Source organism: Lathamus discolor, chromosome 17, assembly GCF_037157495.1.
Source record: "Lathamus discolor isolate bLatDis1 chromosome 17, bLatDis1.hap1, whole genome shotgun sequence".
NCBI classification, from domain to species: domain Eukaryota; kingdom Metazoa; phylum Chordata; class Aves; order Psittaciformes; family Psittacidae; genus Lathamus; species Lathamus discolor.
Genome location: NC_088900.1, coordinates 5,158,046 through 5,178,983, shown reverse-complemented (window position 1 = coordinate 5,178,983; position 20,938 = coordinate 5,158,046). Strand labels below are relative to the sequence as shown.

The 20,938-nt window shown below is 52.2% G+C and overlaps 2 protein-coding genes across 2 annotated transcripts; one reads left to right on the top strand and one right to left on the bottom strand.

The window, feature by feature from the left end:
- Nucleotides 1-196: 196 nt before the first annotated feature.
- Nucleotides 197-14,591, bottom strand: CCDC15 (coiled-coil domain containing 15). Its single transcript, XM_065697291.1, has 11 exons — nt 14,545-14,591; nt 14,203-14,345; nt 12,180-12,329; nt 11,036-11,218; nt 10,048-10,152; nt 6,638-6,793; nt 5,380-5,499; nt 3,696-3,799; nt 1,614-1,793; nt 1,393-1,541; nt 197-580 (listed from the first exon to the last, which is right to left on the bottom strand). Exons 2-11 carry the CDS (start codon nt 14,323-14,325, stop codon nt 459-461), a joined length of 1,392 nt encoding a protein of 463 aa, XP_065553363.1. The 5' UTR covers nt 14,326-14,345; nt 14,545-14,591; the 3' UTR covers nt 197-458.
- Nucleotides 14,592-15,485: 894 nt separating this feature from the next.
- Nucleotides 15,486-20,905, top strand: HEPACAM (hepatic and glial cell adhesion molecule). The gene is made up of 7 exons (XM_065697062.1): nt 15,486-15,589; nt 17,270-17,611; nt 18,078-18,359; nt 18,450-18,543; nt 18,983-19,056; nt 19,159-19,229; nt 19,308-20,905. The coding sequence occupies exons 1-7, from the start codon at nt 15,517-15,519 to the stop codon at nt 19,593-19,595; spliced, it is 1,224 nt and encodes a 407-aa protein (XP_065553134.1). The 5' UTR covers nt 15,486-15,516; the 3' UTR covers nt 19,596-20,905.
- Nucleotides 20,906-20,938: the final 33 nt, after the last annotated feature.

The window sequence follows — 20,938 nt, the reverse complement described above, 5'->3', positions numbered from 1 at the left end:
TTCACCTGGAAGTTACAGATTTTTCCTAGGAAAAAGGTCCTTTCTGGAGTAAAATAGAAGCTAGTGGATGAGGTCCTCACGTGGAAAAAAGGACAGGAACAATAAATACCTAGCCTGAGGCCACAGGGGAATGGAACAGGAAAGATACTGATCCCAGGTGTCTCCTTTCTCCTTATTTCACACTCCAAAGGAGACAAACCCTTAAAACCAGTTTATTCCCGAGCTACAATTCCAGTGCCAGTCCCTAAAACCGGGCTCCTTCGCTCCAGCCATTGTCCCCACATGCATGGAGCCAAAACCCTCACCACAAGTGGGAAGGCACAGGCCAGAAGGAGAGGCAGGAGCAGGCTGAAGAGGGCACAGCCCCGCTGGCTGCTGCTAACAGTCACCGAGATACATGGATGAGGACACACACGGGGCTGTATCCATGGAGGGGACACACACATGGAGCTCTCCCATCACAGACGCCTCCCTGAGTGAGTGCAGAGCGTGGCCAGGCCTCGGAGCGGGAGCGTGGTCGAGGAGCTCCCATCCAGGGGGTCACAAGATGAGATGAGGGACCGCAGAGCACGGCTGTAGGCTGAGAGGGGAGAGGCACAGAACCAGCGTTAGCAGATGGGAGCACCTCTCGTGGCCCAAAGCTGGGCTCAGCTTCAGCCCTTTATTGCAAAGCTCAGAGAGAAGAACTGGTGTTAAGGTAATTCCATGTGCCTGCAGTTTTACACAGGCTTGTTTGGATGTTCCCAAGTAGGAAGCACTATGAAAGTGTAAGCAGCAGGTCAAGGGAGGGGATTCTGCCCCTCTACTCTGCTCTGATGAAATCCCACTTGGAGCAACCTGCTCCAGTGGAAGGTGTGCCTGCCCATGGCAGGGGGTTGGAACTGAGCATTAAGGTCCCATCCAACCCAAACCATTTCATGATTCTATGAAAGCCAAAGAATTTAAACAAAGTCCCAATTTTTCTATTACCCCCACTATAAAACAACTCCCAGTTGTTCTGCAGGTGTTTCTCCAAGCTATGCTCCAGATCCAAGCACTACTGCTGAACAAAGACAATTTCCACCACCTTTGGGCAATCATCCAGCAGAGGTTTAAGCCAAAGAGGTTTCCTGTGCACCCAACAAGCCTGTTTTCTGGTGTTTTCCATATGGTTCCACCTCTACCAACACATGGATCAATTACAGCAGCAACACATGACAGAGGCTGAGGGTGCCACCAACCTCCCTGAAGGGACAAAGGGTGTACCTGCCTTGCACCCTCCAGACTACATTTGTAGGAGCATCTCTACCCACTGGCTCGGGACCATGGAAACATCTAACAAGGTCTGATTTTTCGCTGTATAATAAGGGATCCAGGTCTAAGCACCTTCCCTCCAGAGGCAAGAGCTCCTACCTTGGTGATTTCTGTAGAAGACACAGTTGTTGGCACAGGTATCCGGGTGGGAATCCCAGAAATCAGACCCACAGGAGCACAGCGGGGGCAAATCAATGTTGGAGAGTTTGATCTTCTCCCTCATCTGGGCTCTGAGAGCTTCCATGTACCTGCAAGGGGTGAAACATTCACATGTGGAAGTAACACCCGGCTCACTGCAGGGAGAGGGGACCTGGCCATACCTCATGGACTCCTTATCTCGCTGCTGTTTCTCCTTCATCTTCCTCACTCTCCTCTCCTCCAGTTCAAGCTGGGCCAGGCTCTCAGAGGCTGCTGCACCTGAGGTGGGTTCCTGCTGCTCAGCCACCTCCTGCATCCTCTGCTCTGCTGCCCAGCGCTGGTTCTCCTTCTTGCTCTTAATCCTGCAGGATTAAGCACACACGTGCTTAGAGAAGGAGCTTCCCCATCCCAGCCTCAATTCCCTGCCAGTTGTTCTCTGGGCAGCTCCACATCCCTCTTGTATTGTTGCCCCAGAGCTGGACACAGGACTGCAGGGGGGCCTCCTTTCGTCCACACCATAGAAACACCAGCCTGGGCATGCTCTCCTGCTCACTGGTTTTCTCCCACTACGGACTTCTCCTTCCAGCTCCCTCCTGCATCCTGTTCTCATGTGCTCTTGCTGGAAGTGCCACCTGCAGTTCCCCAGAAGAGCTGCTCTTCTGTCCTCCTGAAACCAAGAGCAGTGCCTGGGCTCTAACAGCCACCAGAAAGGACCAACAGCTCCACTTCCCCACTTTTGACTTTGATCATGGGCAGCTTGGGTCCTATCACAACCTGTCCTTCCACATTCCAGGGCTGCAGAAGAGCACTGGGTACATCAGAGATGCTCCAAGAATCCCACATCTATTCCAAAACAGACATTTTTTAATCAAATCTCCCTCTGTTTCTCTCTCCCTTGCACCTACACAGCCCTTCCAGTGGAATTTGGGTTGTGGAAGTCACACACCAAGCACAAAGCACGTTCCCTTGATAAGCGCCAGTTATGAAGCACAAAGACTTTAAACTGAAGCATCTGCCATTTCATTCCTGCAAATGCAATAACATGTCACGGGCTGATCCCTGCCAAAAGGACTTAAAAATAAAAGATCCAGGCTGGGTAGGAGCCAAAAGTGTGATCAAATGAGACCCTTTGGATGCTGCTGTAATGGGGAGGTCAAATCCTTCCATCCAGAAGGAAAACACCAAAGCCTAACTGCTCCAGACCATTTCTAAACTCAAAAATGTCTTTTATATTAAGAGCCTGAGCCACAGCACTGTAAATCTGCTGCTATAGAAATGAAGGCCAAGGCCAACTTAAGGCTTTACACTAAGTACAAAGCCACCTCTGCAGCCTGCAGCTCTCCTGCAATTGGGGAAAAGATAGAACATAAAAGGCTATCACCCTGACTAGGAAGTCCCTGATGTCTCACCAGCGCTCCCAGGGCAGGAAAAGGCCTCTGAATCTCTAAGTTAAATGTCAGGAATGCAGCTGGAGGAGCTGTATTCTTCAGCCTGGCAATTCCTCTGTGCAAAGTGGCTATGGGAATCCTGCCCTCAGTGCTCCCACAAAACCTGCCCACTGCAAAGCTTGGGATAGACACAGTCAGACCTACATCAGTTTGTTTTAGAGCAGAGGGAAAACATTCCAAATCTCATTCCTATTTTGAGCTTGCAGAGCTCCTCCTTAACAAATCCCTGGTAAGGGAAAAGATGATTAAACCACCAAACCAAGTGCTGAGACTTTCACACCAAGCTTTCAACTCGGGAACAAGTGCTAGTAAATCCTTTTATTACGCTATACACATTTATAGCTGTGAGGGTGAAGGGTCTGATATTAAAACCCACATAGATAAGATCAGGTTAACAACGTGACCTCACCCCAAAGTTCTAAACCTGGACTGCAGCACAGGCTTTTGGGACCTGTTCCAAGGAGCCATGGTTTGGCGAGTTGCAACACTCACAGCCTGATGTTTCAGCTCCCTACTCCTGCACTGGGACTCAGAAAGCAGATGGGGAAGTGCTGAGGATCTCTGAAGGACTCACACACAGCACAAGAGAGGCCCACAAGCTCACAGCACAAGCTCAGCACACACTCAGCACAAGAGAGGCCCAAAGGTCTCTCTTGGAGGGGTTGGTCAAGTGAATCCTAGCCCAGGGTTAACACATTGGGCACAATACACCCAGGGATAAGTCAGACAAGCACAGGAGACCTTTCCAGCCTTAGGAAGGGCCCTGGGATGAAGGAAGGAATACCAAATGGCTGGAGCTCATCCGCTTGTACTCACCTGGTGATTCTCTTCTGCCTCTCTTTCTGCCTCTGCTGTTCCTTCACTTGCTCACGCTCAATGTTCATGAAGAGGCGCCTGTACCGCAGGTACTCGTCCTGCCGCTGCAGGGAAGAACAGGCACCTTTAAGGACATCTGGGGTTGATACCGAGTAATACCAGCTCTCAGTTTGGTTCTGGAGCAGACAGAAACCTTGCTCCTTCCCTCAAACACCTCCTGGTGGACATGCCCTAGGACTTAGAAGCTGGACAGATGGTGGGACAGGAGGATCAAGACATCTTGAAACATCAGAGAGCTTTGTACCAGCATCCCTCAGCTGAACCTGCCTTCAGATGGAAGCTCTGCCACCTGACAACGTCCTGAATTCCCATATTCCTGCCGGGAAAACACCTGGCTCCCATTTCAACCCACTTCACCAGAGCACTACAAGCTATAGTCCAAGAGTTTTGGTCCACTGGGGACTGCTGGTTCTCTGTGGTTCACAGGAAGCCTTTATCTCCAAATAAACAGGGGCACAGAGCACCAAGCTGGACCCACTGCCTGCAGCAGAACCACAGAGGTGACAAAGTCACTGCTGAGACAAATCCAATGCCTTGCAGGAAACAACTCCCATACTGAGCACAAGAAGAGGTTCAATGTCTGGGCTTTGGCTTAACTCCTGCCTAAAGCTCACACCAAAGCCTCCCACCTGCAGTCAGTATACAGCTAGTCTGAGCTCTGTGGTGCCACAAAGTTTAAGTTTTCCTCATCAACACCAAAAGTTTGGGGCTTGGTTTGTCCGTCTCGGCAGTGAGAGCCCCAGGCAGGCAAAGATAAAGGAGCAGGAGAGACCACCAGGCTGCAAGTGAAGAAAGCTGGATGGAAATAAAACACACAAGAGAGAGTGCTGCAAAACCAGTTATCTCAGGGTGGATCAGAGCCAGAGAGATAAAAAGCAAAGGGCAGAGGGAACTGCTGGGGGAAGGAGCAGCCTGAGAAGCCGCAACTGCCACCACACCATCTAGAAGGCAGGTTTTGGGTCAGCTTGTTGGAGAATGCACATAAAGAACAAAAACAAAATGCAATTTGTCCAAAGTCCTTTTGAGTTTTGTGCTGTAAAGCTTCAAGAAAGCCTACAGAAGAAGAGGGGAGTGTTCCTCCTCATGTCAAGAGGGAAGCAGGAAAAGACAATCACTTCCTTTAGGCATCCAAGATAAACATCATCTCTCTGCATCGCCTGGATGAGCAGGAGCCACGCTGGCCACATGCAGGCACCCAGCATCAGGCCTGTTAGATGCTGAGATGGGAGAAAGCTTCATATTCCCAGCAGTATTCCCAACCAAGATAAAGTGGGTTTTGCTCCTTTCTCTTTTTTTCTGGGTGTTTTTGGCAGCTTCTCTCCACTCCTGCAGCCACAGAAAACACCACCTTTGTTTTGCCAGACAAAAAGTTTCTCCTCCAGTGTCATTCAGACCCCAGACTTTGCAGGAGGAGGATGTAATAGTTGCACTTCTGGTCATGATGGACCTTAAAAAGAATCTGGTAGGTTTGCCCAAGACCTGAGACACCATCAACACAGACAAACTTAAACCCAGGAAGATGCTTCAGACATTAAGGCTGCTCCTGAGCTGGCAACGATCCCCTGGGCTCAACACCTCTGAGCCCTGAAATGAAGTAATGAGGACTTGGCTCCAGTGGACAAACCTGCTTTTTGGTTTCCTCTTGGTCTACCCCAGGCCAGAGGACGAGGGGAACATGGTGATCAGTGTGAAACCCCTGGGGTGGCTCAGGCAAGCTCGACTCCTTCACTGGTCCATCACAGAACTGGAAGATGATGTAAGAGAGCAGTGTCAGCATTTTTACAGTCAAGTTTCTTCACTCAGCAGTACACTTCTCACTGGAAGTGAGTCATCTACACATGGTTCCTACAGTCTTCAGTGGGGTAACCCACCTAGGAGCTGTGCCTTTTTTGGGTGGCTACAGACAGAATACACATGTGACATCTCCATGCAGGAGCCTGAGCACCAAAGTTTTGTCTAAACACCTCTGAAGATACCCCTGGAGGAGGTTTCTGGTGTAGCCCAAACATGGATTCACACCTCCTCATCCCAAACTTCATTATGAGCTACGTGAAGTGCAAGAAAAACAATAACATAAAGAGTGATAATAAAAATACCAAAAGCGCCAGGGGAATTCAACAGCCAAAACCTCAGCATGAACCTCCACCTCTACTCAAGATCTGTCAAGCCAGTATTTCTGCTCCTAGCTGAACTAATCACCACCTAGTGTTTGTTAACTACTCCAGGTAATCGGAGTCAAACACTCCCACACTCAGATACTTAAGGGAAGTTGGCCTGAAAACAAAAGATGATCTAGAGAAGGACAATGGAGCTGGTGCAGCGCCTGGAGCACAAGTGTGATGGGGAATGGCTGAGGGACTGGGGGGGGGGGGGGTGGTTCAGCCTGGAGAAGAGAAGGCTTGGGGGGACCTGATTGCTCCCTACAACTGCCTGACAGGAGGATGGAGCCAGGAGGGGCTGGGCTCTGCTCCCAAGGAACAAGGGATGGGACAAGAGGAAACGGACTCAAGCTGCACCAGTTGAGGTTTAGACTGGAGATGAGGAACAATTTCTTCCCCAAAGGGTGCTCAGGCATTGGAACAGGCTGCCCAGGGCAGTGCTGGAGTCACCGTCCCTGCAAGTGTTCACAAACAGCGTAGATGTGGCACTCAGGGACATGGGTTAGTGATGGCCTTGGCAGTGCTGGGGAATGGTTGGACTTGATGGTCTTAAAGGTCTTTTCCACCCTGGTTGACTACGATTAGCTCAGTCCTCCCAAGCAGACAGATTCACACCACCTCTAAGGGAGGTGTCTCACCAGCAAGAGGCACAGGAATTGTCCCAGCCAGCTCCTTCCCTTCGAGTCCTTCACACCAACTGGCCCAGCCCCATGTGAGTCTCACCTTGTTGAACTCAATTTTGATGTAGAAGTTGTCATCTTGCTCAGCCTGAGGAGGGGCTGTCTCCTGGCCTTGCAGTTCAGCTGGAAGATCGTGTTGTCCTGCCAGGAGCAGCTCCTCACTCTCATCTTCTGCAGGTACCTTGCAAGAGTCTGGTTTCTGGAGAAGAAGGGTATAAACATGGAATTAAAATGTGGCTGCTGTGGTGCTGAGGAAAAATTCAACACCCTTGGAAAAGGAGTAGCTTTAACCTGAGGGTGCTTGTTCTGTAGAGTAAGTTGAGATCTGGCCCAACATGCTCCAGCATCCCCACAGGGCACGAGAGGCAGAAGATCTGAATTTGGCAGGTGCCAACATTCCGACCAACTGCAGAACAGAGGGACAGACGTGTGGGGGGAAGGAGAGACAAGGAAAAGACCTCTCCAGGCGCTGTTCCACAACCACAAGGCGCTGGTGGATGGTGGGATCTCTGGAGTGACACTCAGCACACTCCTTCAGATGGTAAGTGGGCTGGCTCCCTGGTGACAATTAGCAATATTTTGAGAGGCAGCAGATTGTTTCTTACAAACTAAGAAATCCAAATGCCAGAAGCAAGCCTGGAGCCAGGAATGTGGTTTTTCTTCCCTTGCTTTGCTGTCCCTTCAGCAGTTGTGACAGAAACACAACATAGAAGAGCTGCTTTGGTGAGGACAAGGGAATGGAGAGGAATATTATTGTTTTCTAAGGATGCTCTGAAGCCCCAAAGGTAGAAGGAAAGGAAACTGTGGTAAAACCACCAGCTTTAGGGAATGATCAGTGGCGAAAAAGAATTTGGGTGCTATCACACTGGACAGCTACAGCCATCTACCAAAACCTAAAGGCAAAGGCTTGAACAGGATCGTCTGAAACCCTCCCTGGACAGGTCATTTCCCTGTGATTACCATCTAGGTATCTGCTTGGGAAAGCAGGGAAGAAACCCTTTGGATGCCTTTGACCTAAGAAAAACATCTCTTGGAGACAGGAAGAGTAACGATTTTGTGAATGTGGATTACTCATTATGGGGAACGCAATTCTTCAGAGGGAAGAAGGGAAAAAGAAGGAAAATGCAGAAAACACGAGTGAAGGAGAAGTAACATTCCCTTTAAAGTCAGCAAATGCAATGTACCTGGGAAGGCAAACAGCACAGTGTGGACAACCCTGGCAAAGCCCCAAGTTCCTTCTGTGCCCATTATCCATGTGAGCAGAAGAAGTGGAGCATGGGTCAGAGAAGGGGTCACACAGGAGACAACATAAGCACTTGGGGACAGAAAACTAAAAGAAGCGCCAGAAAGGCCAGAGCTCCAAGTGAAACAGGAGGGATGAAGGTAACAAATCAGGCTTCAGGAAGAGAGACTAAAGGACAGGCTGCTCAGGAAGGACAGTTATCAGAGGACACCACCAACAGTGGTTTATCCTTCTGGGCACCAGTGCTCAGCCCAGGGCTTGCTCTGAGATAGGGGCAGCAGCAAGAAAAACCCTGGACTATTATTGTGAAGAAAGCCAGATTCTTCCTTGCTGAGGTTTGAAGCAGGCAGAAGCTGCCCTAGGCTACTGCCAGGAAAGGCAGACAAGCTGCCAACAGCTTCCACCACCCCAAAATCTGTGGAGGTCCAGGGTGCAGTAAGAGTCTACCTTTAAATAAAGGAGGAGGAAAGGAGATGTTAAAGAGAAGATTTGAGCCTGTCTAATTGAAAAACAAGAGGAAATCACTTTGCAAACAGCCTGTAAGCTGCTAGAAAACAAGATATGCAGCAACCAGCATAAATCTGTCAAGAGCAAGTCACGTCTAGCTGGTTTGACTTTCTCCTGCAACAGAAGAGAGAGGCCCCAGGCAAGGTGCAGCAGGAGGCAGCCTGGTTTTAACTCAGCTTTTGGCATGGCCTAATTTAAACTTGTGTGAGGAGATACCCATTAGATAACACTCTTCTATGGAAGGGGCAATACTGATTAAAAACACCCCCCTGATTCAGGCTCAGGAGTTCACTGCACAAAAACAGAGTAAGAACAAGGTGGGCTCAGCTTGATACTTCATTCCTGGCCTGGCATCTTGACTCCATTTACTGACCCCACCAAGCCATGCTAAACATGCTTGGGCTCAAATGAAGGAAATCAGCTGGAACATACAGCACCAGGAAATCCAAGGAGGACAAAAGCAAAGGGCAAGGCAGTGCACTCCAGCAGCAGTTACAGGGTGGTTAAGTCCAGGGCAGCTTTTTGCACATGAAGAGAAGGGAACAAGCTGCTGTCCCTCCTCAAGAACCTTCAAAAGAACCTTCGGGTTAGTAGCAGAGCTTTTTCTTCTCTACTCTCTTGCTTCTGTAACCCTCTGGCCTGCATGGGCAGCTGCATTATTTATGTGAGGCTTTAGTGCTGCTAACAGTATCGTAATGAATCACTCCACCTCGCTGAATGCATTCAGGACTCAAAGAGAAGGTACCTGTAGTGTCACAAAGAGCTAACAAAGGTTTCGAGCCCCTAACTAGGCTGTTTCTGTAACTCCTGATGGCAAAGCTAACTTCCTTGAACACAAATCCAACAGTACACACAGAAGGAAGAGCCAGACCAGCCCTTATATAAAAGGTATTTTCAAGATAACAGCCAGCCAAGATGTACTTCACCTTTGATGAACCCGAGAGAGAGAGAAGGGAATGAAGAAGTGCAAGACAGGCAGGAAACTGGCTCGGGAGGAGGCAGCGAGACAAAATACCAGGTTGGGTCACTGCTGGTGTTCTGCAGGATGGACAAAGTACATCAGTTTAAGAAAGGTCTTGACACAGAAACCAGGACAATAGCTGCCACATAAAGCTGCGCCTGAGAGCTGGAGTGACAAAAGCAGGATGAAATTCAATGGAATAAAAGGTGAGGCCCTCGGGACTGACCTCTTTACGTGGCTCCTCTGCACTGCTTCGAGGAAAGGAGATGCTTGCCAACAATCCTCTACCAGAAGCCAGTCCTGGGTGAGGAAAACCTCCCGGTCTTTGGCACCCACATGAAACAAGGGATTGATGCAAGGGAAGGAGTTGTTGAAGTTTGCTGAAGGAATAAAGGCACCTCAGGGGAGGGCTGATCAGCACATTCCTCCCAGACACCCAGATCACAATCTCAGCCTTTAAAAAGTCTTCTTTGAATTCCTGTTTTCTAGCTTCTCTTCTTAAATCTCTGCAAACAGAGATGTTTTCACCCACATCATCCTGCTGCCTTCTCTGCAAGAACAGCGGGGACACAGCCCTCAGGCCACCGAAATGCATGGGCTAAGCATCAGGTGGGTCACAAAAAACCCCAGTTTGTTTCATTTCTGCTGAAGGAACTCACTGAACTATGACTTGGATTTGCTAATTAAAGCCAAGGCTTCGCAAGCTCCTTCCTCTTACCCACCCCAGGCATCTCTCACTCACCTCCTGCCTCCAGATGCCACCAGGGAGTTCAGGGGGACCTGCTTCTCGAGGCACAGTCCTGCAGGATGCCAGCCTGTGCCGAATGTGCTTCATGGTTTTGCTCAGCTGTGTTAGGAGGTAAGGTGAAGACAAGAGACAAGAAGTTGTCTCCAACTGCTTTCTGTATGGGCAGCACCAAGAAGTTCATCTGCAATGAAGAGATCTCCCAATGTGCCCTACTTTGACCACAGTGCTTTATGAAGGGATAAAAGCTCAACACACAATAAGCTTCACAAACAGGCATCAGGAAACCTACAACCCAAGGTGATTTCCAGAGCTGTCCCAATGCACTGAAATCCCAGTCCAGGCAAGGTAAAGGGCTTGGTTACAGATCATCTGCTCCCAAACCACTTTGCTGTGATGCCAGAATCCCCAGATTCCTAATTGTCCCACCCAGTATCCAGCCAGAAGTGATTCTTCACCCCAAGCAGTGCTTCAACTGGAACAACTCCAGCTCCTCGGTGAACAAAATTTATGAAATACCAGATGCAGCATAAGCATCACTATTAGAAAGCTTTAAACAGTCCCAAAGGCAGGTTTTCCAAGATATCACATTCCTGCTGAGCAGATCAGATGCAATGAGGTGGCACCACCTAGTGCCACCTATGCGACACAACACAGCAACAAGCCCTTGCACGGGGAGGGAAAATTCACTGTATCCGCAGAATCATGGAATGGTTCGGGTTGGAAAGGACCTTCAAAGGTCATCTAGTCCAACCCCCTGCAATGAGAAGGGACATCCTCAACTAGGCCAGGCTGCCCAGAACCACATCCATACCCTTGGATGTCTCCAGGGATGGCGCTTCCACCACCTCTCTTGGCAACCTGCTGCAACAGAGTGAATTAGGAACGTGCTGGAAAAGGAAACATTGCCTGTCCTCCTTTCAAACCACTAGCATCCAGCCTGAGGAAGCAAGGCTGGAAAATACCCAGGAGAGGAACCACTCACCTCAGCAGCATGCTGCTGGAATGGCTCATCCTGCTCCCCTTGCGATGGCACCGAGATGGCATGAGGAGCACTAGGAATGCCGATGGTGGATGTGGGATGGCTCCGAAACAGGCACGTGTTCATCCTGGTCCAGCGCAGTGCAGAGCCTGAGTACTGCACAGCCACACAGCTCTCCCGCTCTGCCTGCAGGACACAGCTATAGATAATGGGACATAACCTCCACCATGAGAGTGGTGAGGTACTGGCTCCAGGGAGACCTTGGTACAGCTTCCTAAATGGCTACAAGAAAGCTAGAAAGGGGCTTTGGACAAGGGCCTGTAGAGCAACCTGCTTAGTGGAAGGTGTCCCTGCCGGTGGCACAGGTGGGAACTGGGTAAGCTTTAAGGTCCCTTCCAACCCAAACTATTCCATGATTAACACATGCTGCATGGGAGCTGCTCGCTCTGTTTGGTGGCATTTCTTGGGATGGACACAAAGAGCCACCATGCTCTGGAGGGTTTCAGTTTGGAGGAGTGCAAGAGGAGTGATGTGAGCACATCCTCGCTCAACCATGCTTCCAACCCATGGAAAAAACCCAAACACCCCAGGGATGGCCCAAACCACTGACATTCCAGTGCATTCCCTTCTTGCTCCACGGTCAGCTTCTGGCAAGTCTCCCTGGCAGTTAAGAACAGAAGATTAAATATATTCACAGGATCATCTAGAACAAGCCTATGGGGGTAAATGGGAATGTGGAGACAGCATGGAAGTGCTGCTTGTGAACTATGTCTGCCTTGGAAAAGCGAATAGAGGGAATAAGCTGCTTTAAGTGCAGCCAGGAGACATCCACATCCTTCACAGCTCTGGCTATAGTTTAACTCCATGTCCAGGGCACCAGGACTCAGCTCCGCTGCTCCCAGGAGAAGCAGTGACCTTTCTGCAGGGAGGCAAAGGCCTTAAAGCTCCCTGAGTACCAGAGCCTGACGGTGTCACACTGACCTTGCTCAAGGGGACACTGCTTGTGGCCATGGGGTCTGCTGTGACCACCAGTTTCTTATTTCTCCTTATGATCACATTGACCTGAGGTCTGATGGGCTTTTTTTCCCTGCGATTTCAGAGTTTTTCCTGAAGGCCCCTGGCAAGGCAGGGATGGAGATCTACTTACTGCTTCACAGGACCTCTGCAGCTGCAGCTTCCTTCTCATCCTGACCTGCTGGTTCACCCTCTGCTTCACCTCGCCCTGGAATCGCTTCAGCCTGGCTGCCTTCTGCTGCTGCTGCTGCTTCAGCTCCTCCTCCACCTGAAAGGCTGAAGCCTGTAAGAGGTGAAAGCAGATTTCCCATGATTTTTGCTCCTATTCCATCTTCCCTTCCTGTACCTGCAGCTACAAGCAGCACCCAGAGCAAACTCCAATGTTTTGCTTCAAAATCTGTGCAACAGCTTGGAGAATATCTATTGGATTATGATGAGCCTGGACTGAACCTAGCTGGGCAGAGTGTGCACACCTCCTGCTTCAACTGCAACACACAAAGAAGGTGACGGCATCATCCAGCAACTCCCAGCTCCAGCGAAAGGATGCTCAGATACCCAAAGCCCAGATCCAAAAGGAGCAGGCCAGCCTCTGATCCCATTAATGCTGGAAGCATGTCAAGGAAGGAGCTTGCAGAGCAAAGGCTCTGAAGCAAAAGATTAAAAGCAATGACCTAAATGAAATTAATCAATCAGTTGCGTTATTTTCTCAGGTTCTCACTTGAAGCAATGCCAAGGAATCCCGCTGATGCCACCACGGCTTAAGGAAAACCGGCATCGCTCTCCTGGCTGTCACTGCAGGAAAACCAGTCTGACGTGAGGGAGAAAAAGGGGGAATCTGAAATCAGCTTGGGGTTGGATGGTACTCACATCCCACTGCCTGCCAGGAACGTGACCAGCACCACAGCAAGGTCAGAACAATAAAAGAGAGCACCAAGACTGGGAGAAACCTGTGCTGTTGGTGAGGAAACCACTACATAAACCTCATCCCCATCTTGCCCTGCTTCCTTTTGACAACCTCGGCAGCAATTCTGTTGCAGGAAGCATGAACAGGTATGTTTTTAATACGATCTGCTGCCTTATAGAAGTATCTCCAATAAGCTCCACTGAGCCTGTGCACCTCATAGAAAGCCCAACACCAAGGGAGGACCTGGAGTTCCAGAGCCCCCTAAGCAGGCAGGAAGAGCTGGGCTCCCCCATCAGTATGAGCTGGAAGTTGTGTGGAATATGGAGATGATTCATTTCCATTTATTATCTCAGCCTTTCAGGATTTAAATGACAATGTAGAAATAAATCATCTCCGAAGGGCAGTAGCTTGTGGAACATTTAGACATTAATTACAGGGGACTGAACTCATCAGCCTGGATTTAATGCACTTAAGTCCTCTTATGATAACCCTCAAAGCAGGAATCCCTGAGATCAGCATCACTAAAGACATTCTGGAGTATTTCTAACAGTGCACAGCAGAAGCTGGCTCCAGTCTCAACTTAGTTTTACTTTTAAACCAGCAACATGGGATAGAATCTCATTCACCAACATCCTTTATGGATGAATAGGAAAGCAAAGAGAATTGATACAGGGAGGGGTCAGCAGCGGCACAGGCACCTCAAATGCAAAGCTATAAGCATGGAATTCCAAACCTGGTGATGACAAATCAAGGAGCAGCCAAGAACAGTGAGGAAAATTCATGGAAGAGGTGTGGGGGGCACAAACCTGCTGAGTTTTAGCTGTGCTGCCAGTGCTGAAGGCAGCTTCTAGTAACGGGTTGAAACCCCACAGCCCCAGCTAAAATGAGCAGTGCAGAAAGCACAGGATGGATAATTCGGGCATCAACAGCAGCTGATGAGAGCACTGCCCGGATCCCCACCTCACTCACGGCTAAACCCAAAGCGTTCCTAAAGAAGACCCCAGTTTATTCGAGGGGAATCAGCTCAGGGAGACGCTGAGGGCTTGTGTGAACGGGACGCCAGGCCACATGGACACCGTGGTGGCTTCTGACCCTCCTAGAAGTCATTAAAACCTATTAATTCTTCCTAGGAGCAGCGCTCTGGATGCCTTCAGAGGGAGGAAAAGCTCACTGGCAGCTTCAATGGCCCCCACTGGGTTTAGTGACACAAGCGGGGGGGCTGAGCACCCACAGGACCCCCAGCAGCACTCACAAAGGCCAAGCTCTGCTCCGGGCCCACCGGGGCACTTTCCACCCAGGCACCCACAGGGGCCACGAGGGGATTCCTCTGGGCCAGCACCCGGCAGCTCCGATCCTTCCATGGGGATGGCGGCATCCTGGGATCCTGTCTGGAGACTGGGAAAGGGGCTATGGGATCAGTGTGTCCCCCCACTCCCTGCACAGCCCCTGCACCCCCAGTCCCCATCCCTACCATTCCCCCCATAGCATCCCACAGCCCAACCCGTGCACCCCCATTCCCAGCACCCCATAACCCCCTCCCCAGCCTCCGGGCACCCCCCCAATACCGCTCCCCCCACACCTCCCCGTTACCAACCGCCACTTCCGCCTCAGCCGCCGCTTTGAATGCCGGCGCCACTTCCGCCCCACAGGCCCCGCCCACAGCCCAGCCCCAACATGATTCTGAGGTCGCCGGTTCGCGTCCCGCCGCGGACAAACAATGGGGGGGGGGCTGACTGGTGTCCCCATCACAGCACCCCAAAAACAACCCCGTGAGCATTCCTGACCCCCCCTAGAATTCCACTCACCCTCCCAAAATATCCCTATAGTTTTCCCCGAGCATCCCTGAACCCTCCCAGAGCATCCCTGAACCCCACCAGAGCATCCCTAGGACCCCACCAGAGCATCCCCAGGACCCCCCCCCAAAATATGCCTTTATCATCCTAGGGAGGATGGAGGCTGATCCCTCGTCACTGGGGTGATGAGCTTGGCAGGTCTCAGGGGGGGTGGGAAGCAGCTCTGGGCATCTTGCCCTGTATCCCGGCTGCCTTATTCAGTGATGCCCGGGGAACGGCACTAATTGGCACCGGAGCTGGAATGAAGCCTGGATGCAACCACAGCTTCACTTTAAAGCCTGGGAAGAGGAAAATAGGGAAGAAGGAACCCCACTGGGAAAGGGGTGTTCATCCAGCTTTGTGGAATGACCCCCCAAATATAATCCCCAATGCTCAGAGCCTTAAATCCCATGGGATTATCCACAGCAGAGATGGCAAACCTTAACCAGGCTCAACGGGGTGATGCCCCCGACATTGAGAATCTTCCTGGGAGTGGGAAAACATGGAATTAGTGGGGGGAAAACTGCGAATCTGAGTGTTTCCCCCCCCAAATAAATGTCAGCTCGAGGCCGCTGGGGAGGCGAAATCCACCAGGACACAGGGCTCTATTGAGAAGGGCAAGGACAACAACAAAAAAAGAAGGGAAAAAAAAGAATTTATCCGGGCGGAACGCCAAGCCGGGAGCTCCGCGGGACGTGCCCGGAGTTGGGAAGCGGAGGGATTCGGGGGGCGAAATGTGGGGAGCGCCGGCCGCCCCGAGGGGCCACCCCGGTCCCCCCTGCTTGCTGCTCCTGGCTCTGCACACAGGTAGGGGCTTTTCCCGTTTTCCCATGGGTTTTCCCCATTTTCTCTTGGTTTTTACCCGTTTTAACATGGTTTTCCGCACTTTTCCTTGGGTTTGGGGAGTATCCGGATGGAGGATGCTGGCGGGGGGGGGGTGATGAGGGTGGTGGTACCCGATGAAGGGGGGGTTGGGAGGGGTTGATGAGCTGTTGAGCACCCCCTCTGCTTCGGAAAGGGGAAAAGAAGAGGGGATTTTTGGGGGAATAAAACCTGGGAAAAACACTTTTCCAAAGCCAAACAGGTCCTGCTGGGGGGTGGATCCACCACCCCCACCCTTCCCAAGCTTCTTCCCAGTTTTTCATCTTCCCCCAAGCCCCCTTTTTCCCTTGTTTTTTTCAGCATTCCCAATTCTATTTTCTCACCCATCCCTCGGATTTCCCAAAAAGCCCATTTCTCATCCCATTTCCAGCTCTGCTCCCCATCCCACTGAAACCTCCATCTTTTATTCCCTAAACCCCCACCTTTGGGGTTCAGTGAGACCCAAACTGCCCCATCACGCATCTGGAAATGCAGACTATCACGCACAACAATTCTGCACCATTTTACTGTAGTTTGGACCCAAAATCAGCCGTGGAGAAGCTCCATTTCCCTGCGGATGAGCCAAGGGAGTTTTCCAAAGCCACTTTTGCATTTTGTGAGCTTGGATTCACACCAAAAAACTCATCGGGACCCTCCACAATTGGCTTTTTCTGCAAGAAATAGGGATTAATTTGAGAAAATAGTGGGAAATGAGGAGTTTTGGTGGGCTTTTCAGCCGGGAAAGGTGAGAGATCTCCATCCCTAAGCAGGAATGCTGTAGGAAATGGGAATATTGCCTGATTTATTAATTAACTCCCAAATTCATTACCAGGAGCAGGGCAAAAATAGCAATTGGCTTCAAAAAGGGGGGAAAACAGTTAAAAAACAGCAATTTGGGAGTTCAAGGATGCATTAAAAGCTACATCCCATCCCAGGCCTGGGTTTGCCTTATGGATGTTCCCTATTTTTTTGAGTTGGGGCATGTTTTCGGGGCTGTGCCGGGAATAATGGACGGACGAACGCTGCATACCAATAGATCCCATGACTTTCCAGGCTTGTTTAAAGCCTTTCTTGCTCTGACTTCGCTCTTCCCAGCTGGTTTTCCCATTCCTTTCCCTCCTTCCCTCTTCAATATGGAGTTGTTCACCATTGCATGACAGCAGGTGGATGAGAGTCACGGATGGGACCCCTGGGCTGGGAACTGGGGGGATGGATTTTTAGGGATAAAGGCTGTTTTGGGGGACTTATCCTCCAAAATAATCAGGTTTTCCCACTTCTTCCCTACCTTTTTTCCCTTAAAACCAACTCCATGATGCAGTTTGGCATCTTTAGGTGGATTTGGCTGCACCAGAGCATCCAGTGGAGCAGGGATTGGATAAAAATTCCCCAACACCCCCCCCCCCTTCAATTTTTGGGATGATTTCCAAAGCTTTCCATTAACCTGAGCACGGGAGGTCTCCTACCACCCATCCTGCATCTTCTCAAGGTGTTGGTTGAACATCCCACCCATGCTGACGCACCTTGAGGGCACTCAGTACATCTTTGGGATGGGATTCCCTATTTCCCTATGGGCTCAGAGGACCCGGATTGTGGACCCCATTATCTCTCCCCCCCCCCCCCCCCAAGGTCTGCTGGCGGGGGTGAACATCACCAGCCCCGCAGCTCTGGTGCGTGGCACAGCGGGCAAAGCAGCGCTGCTGTCGGTGCGCTACGCCAGCGCCAGCGCCGACAAGCCTGTGGTCAAGTGGCAGCTGAAGCGCGACAAACCCGTCACCGTCGTCCAGTCCATCGGCACCGAGATCATCGGCAACCTACGGCCTGACTACCGGGATCGCATCCGGGTGCTGGAGAACGGCTCCCTCCTCATCAGCCCCTTGCAGCTGTCCGATGAAGGGGCTTACGAGGTGGAGGTGTCCATCACCGACGACACCTTCACTGGCGAGAAGACCATCAACCTCACTGTGGACAGTAAGAGCAAGAAGGATGTCCAGTGGAGGTTGGGTTCTCCATGGGATGTCTTCCCTGACTGCTTTTGGGGAGGGCTTTCTCCAACTGGGAGGCTCAATCACCCCATCTGAAACTGGGAGGTGGCTTTTGGGGTTCAACCATACTGAGTAGCCAAGCTGCATCCATGGTGGTGTTTTGATGCCCTCCTCCCCATGCCATGGGCCCGTGTGTCCCCTGAGACATGGTGTCACCATGGTTTCCCTGCTCACCCACACCCCAAGCACTTTTGGGGGGGCCTTTACCCAACTAGGAGGTTCAACACCCCATCTCCAACTGGGGGGTGGCTTTTGGGGTTCAACCACACTGTGTAGCCAAGCTATATCCTCGCTGGCATTTTGATGTCCCCCTTCCCATCCCCTGTGCCCATGCATCACCTGAGACATGATGGGATTGGACCCATCACTATGGTTCCCCTGCTTGCCCGCAGTCCCCATCTCGAAGCCTCAAGTGCTGGTGGCCTCCTCAACGGTGCTGGAGCTCAGTGAGTTCTTCACCCTCAACTGCTCCCACGAGAATGGCACGAAGCCCACCTACACCTGGCTGAAGGATGGGCGGCCGCTGAGCAACGACTCCCGCCTGCTCCTCTCCCCTGACCAGAAGATCCTCACCATCACCCGCGTCCTCATGGCCGATGACGATGTCTACAGCTGCCTGGTAGAGAACCCCATCAGCCATGGCCGCAGCATCCCCGTGAAGATCACTGTCTACCGTAAGCCACCTGCGCCCCTGGGGACCGACATCTCTTGGAGATGCCCCCAGCTAAAATCCAGGGGGGTTGTCCCCCCATTGCTCTCCCCAGGCCGGAGCTCCCTCTACATCATCCTCTCCACGGGTGGCATCTTCCTCCTCGTCACCCTGGTGACTGTTTGTGCCTGCTGGAAACCCTCGAAGAAGTATGGCTGGGGGGACACGGGAGACAAAGGGGGTCCTCTTCTCCTGCCCCATCCTGTCTTATCCCATCCCACCCTATCTCATCACTTCCCATCTTGTCTTGCCCCATCATATGACATCACATCTCATCCCATCCCATCCCATCCTGTCCCATCCTGACTTGACCTACCCCATCCCCTCTTATCTTGTCCCATCTTGCTACATCCTATTTAGTCTCGTCTCATCCCATCCCACCCTGCACTGACCCGTTTGTCCTGTCCTGTCCCATTCCATCCCATCTCATTTTGCCAGGTCCTGTCTCATCCCATTAGTCATTCCATCTCATCCCATCCCATGCAATCCCAACTTGTCCCATCCCACCTGTCCCTCATGGCACCACCGGCCCCTTCCCCAGCAGCCCCACCGTGGTGCTGGCACTGACTTTTCCTTTCCCTTCCCTAGGGAGAAGCGACAAGCAGAGACACAACCAGCTTCTGAATACACAGAGCAGGACGAGGAGCGCCTGAAGCATGAGGGTGAGTGCTGATGGTACCCAACCCTGGGTAACCAACACAACACCGTGATAACCAACACCGTGATAACCAACACCGTGATAACCAACACCGTGCCTCCTACAGCTGAGACCATCCCACGGAGTGCTGAGCACGAGCGCAAGAATCCGGTGGCCTTGTACATCCTCAAGGACAAGGTGAGCGGCTGGTGGTGTGCCGGTAGCGTGATGGGCCCGGCGCGCTTCACACGCTCGCCTACCGTTGTCTCTTGTCAGGACTCTCCGGAGGCAGAGGAGGACGCGGCGCCGGAGCCCCGCGGCGCGGTGGAAACGGGTTACCCCAGCTCTCCGGTGCCAGCAGCTGGCCGCTCGCCGGGCCCCGTGGGTCGCTCGACGCGGCGCTACCATCGCTCCCCAGCGCGCTCGCCCGCCTCGACGCGCCCGCACCGCTCCCCGCCGGGGTCACCCGCACGGTCCCGCGGCGCCCCGCGGCTCCTGCGCACCGCCGGCGTCCACGTCATCCGCGAGCAGGAGGAGGCCAACGCCGTGGAGATCAGTGCCTGAGCAGGGGGGACACGTGTGTGCCTGCGGTGGCACCGGGCGAGCGGGGACAGCGGGCACGGGCCGGCTCGGCGTAAAGTCACTAATTTGCTATTGATCCCACCCGGAGCTCCCCTCTTCCGTCCCCTCTCTTCCTGGGGCGCCGCTTTCGTGGCTTTCCCACCGGGATGAGCGCGTGGGGAGCGTGCGGGAGGGAGCGTGTGTGCTGTGCATGGAGAGAACATGCATGTATGGAGCATGCATGGAGCACAGTGTGCACATACTGCACTGAAAGGGGGAGCGCGGGGCGTGCAGAGAGAACATGCATGGAGCATGACCAAGGGCATACACAGAGTGTGAAGAGAGAGCATGTATGGAGCATGTATAAGGGCACGTATGGAGCATGCCGAAGAGTGTACAGAGAAAGCATGCATGGAACATGCAGGAGGGCATGCACAAGAGCATATACGGAGCATGCAGAGACGCCATGCACACAGGGCACAGAGAGAGCATGCATGGAGCATGCAAGAGAGCATTTGCACAGCAGGGCGAGTGTGCACAGTGTGTACAGCGATGCCATGCACCAAGTGTGCATGAGATGTGTGGAGAGAGCGTGCATGGAATGTGCAGACAAAACATGCAACAAGCATGTAAGAACATGCACAGGGCATGGGGACAGACTCTCTGTGCAGAGAGAGCACAAAGGGTGCCAGAGGTGTGCAGAGAGAGCATGTATGCAGTAAGCATGCACAAAGCATGCAGGAGAGAGCATGAGGGGCACACAGAGGGAATATGCACAGAGTTTGCAGCCAAGACTGCATGGACTCTATGGAGCGTATGCACATGGAGAACATAGAGAAAGTGTGCATGTAGCATGCACGGAGTGTGCAGAGAGCATGAATGTGCACAGAGCACATGGAGAGAGCATGTGAGGACAGCGTGCATGCCATGCTCACACAGAGCACACACAGGACAGGACAACATACATGAAGGGGACGCACATGCAGTACATGAGGAGAGCACGCATGCAGCATCACATGGGGGGCACACCGAGCACGTAATAAGCGTGCAGAGGGCACGCAGAGAGCGTGTGCAAGAGCTTGCACGAAGCGTGTACCGAGCGCACACAAGCACACGAGGAGCACGCACACAGCGCGCCGCGTGAGCACACGCGTACCCGGCGTGTGCCGGAGCCCACGCGCGCACCCACAGCACACAGCCCGTGCACGCAGCGGGGGCACAGTGACACGAAGCTCACCCAAGCGCGCACACGCACGCGGCCTAAATGGGGGGGGGTCCCTCCTCTCCCATCACGTCTCCCCCTCCCAGGCGCTCCCGGGATATAGGTTTAGGATGGAAATCACGCA

What these genes read in the sequence shown, in the direction of transcription:
- CCDC15 (XM_065697291.1), bottom strand. Translation starts at nt 14,325, where the DNA reads ATGCCGCCATCCCCATGGAAGGATCGGAGCTGCCGGGTGCTGGCCCAG. An exon ending in TCAAAATTGAGTTCAACAAG is followed by an intron (nt 5,500 to 6,637) that starts GTGAGACTCACA and finishes ATCATCTTCCAG; the next exon opens with TTCTGTGATGGACCAGTGAA. An exon ending in AAGAGGAAACCAAAAAGCAG is followed by an intron (nt 3,800 to 5,379) that starts GTTTGTCCACTG and finishes TCTTCCCTGCAG; the next exon opens with CGGCAGGACGAGTACCTGCG.
- HEPACAM (XM_065697062.1), top strand. Translation starts at nt 15,517, where the DNA reads ATGTGGGGAGCGCCGGCCGCCCCGAGGGGCCACCCCGGTCCCCCCTGC. An exon ending in TGCTGGAAACCCTCGAAGAA is followed by an intron (nt 18,544 to 18,982) that starts GTATGGCTGGGG and finishes TCCCTTCCCTAG; the next exon opens with GGAGAAGCGACAAGCAGAGA. An exon ending in GGAGCGCCTGAAGCATGAGG is followed by an intron (nt 19,057 to 19,158) that starts GTGAGTGCTGAT and finishes TGCCTCCTACAG; the next exon opens with CTGAGACCATCCCACGGAGT.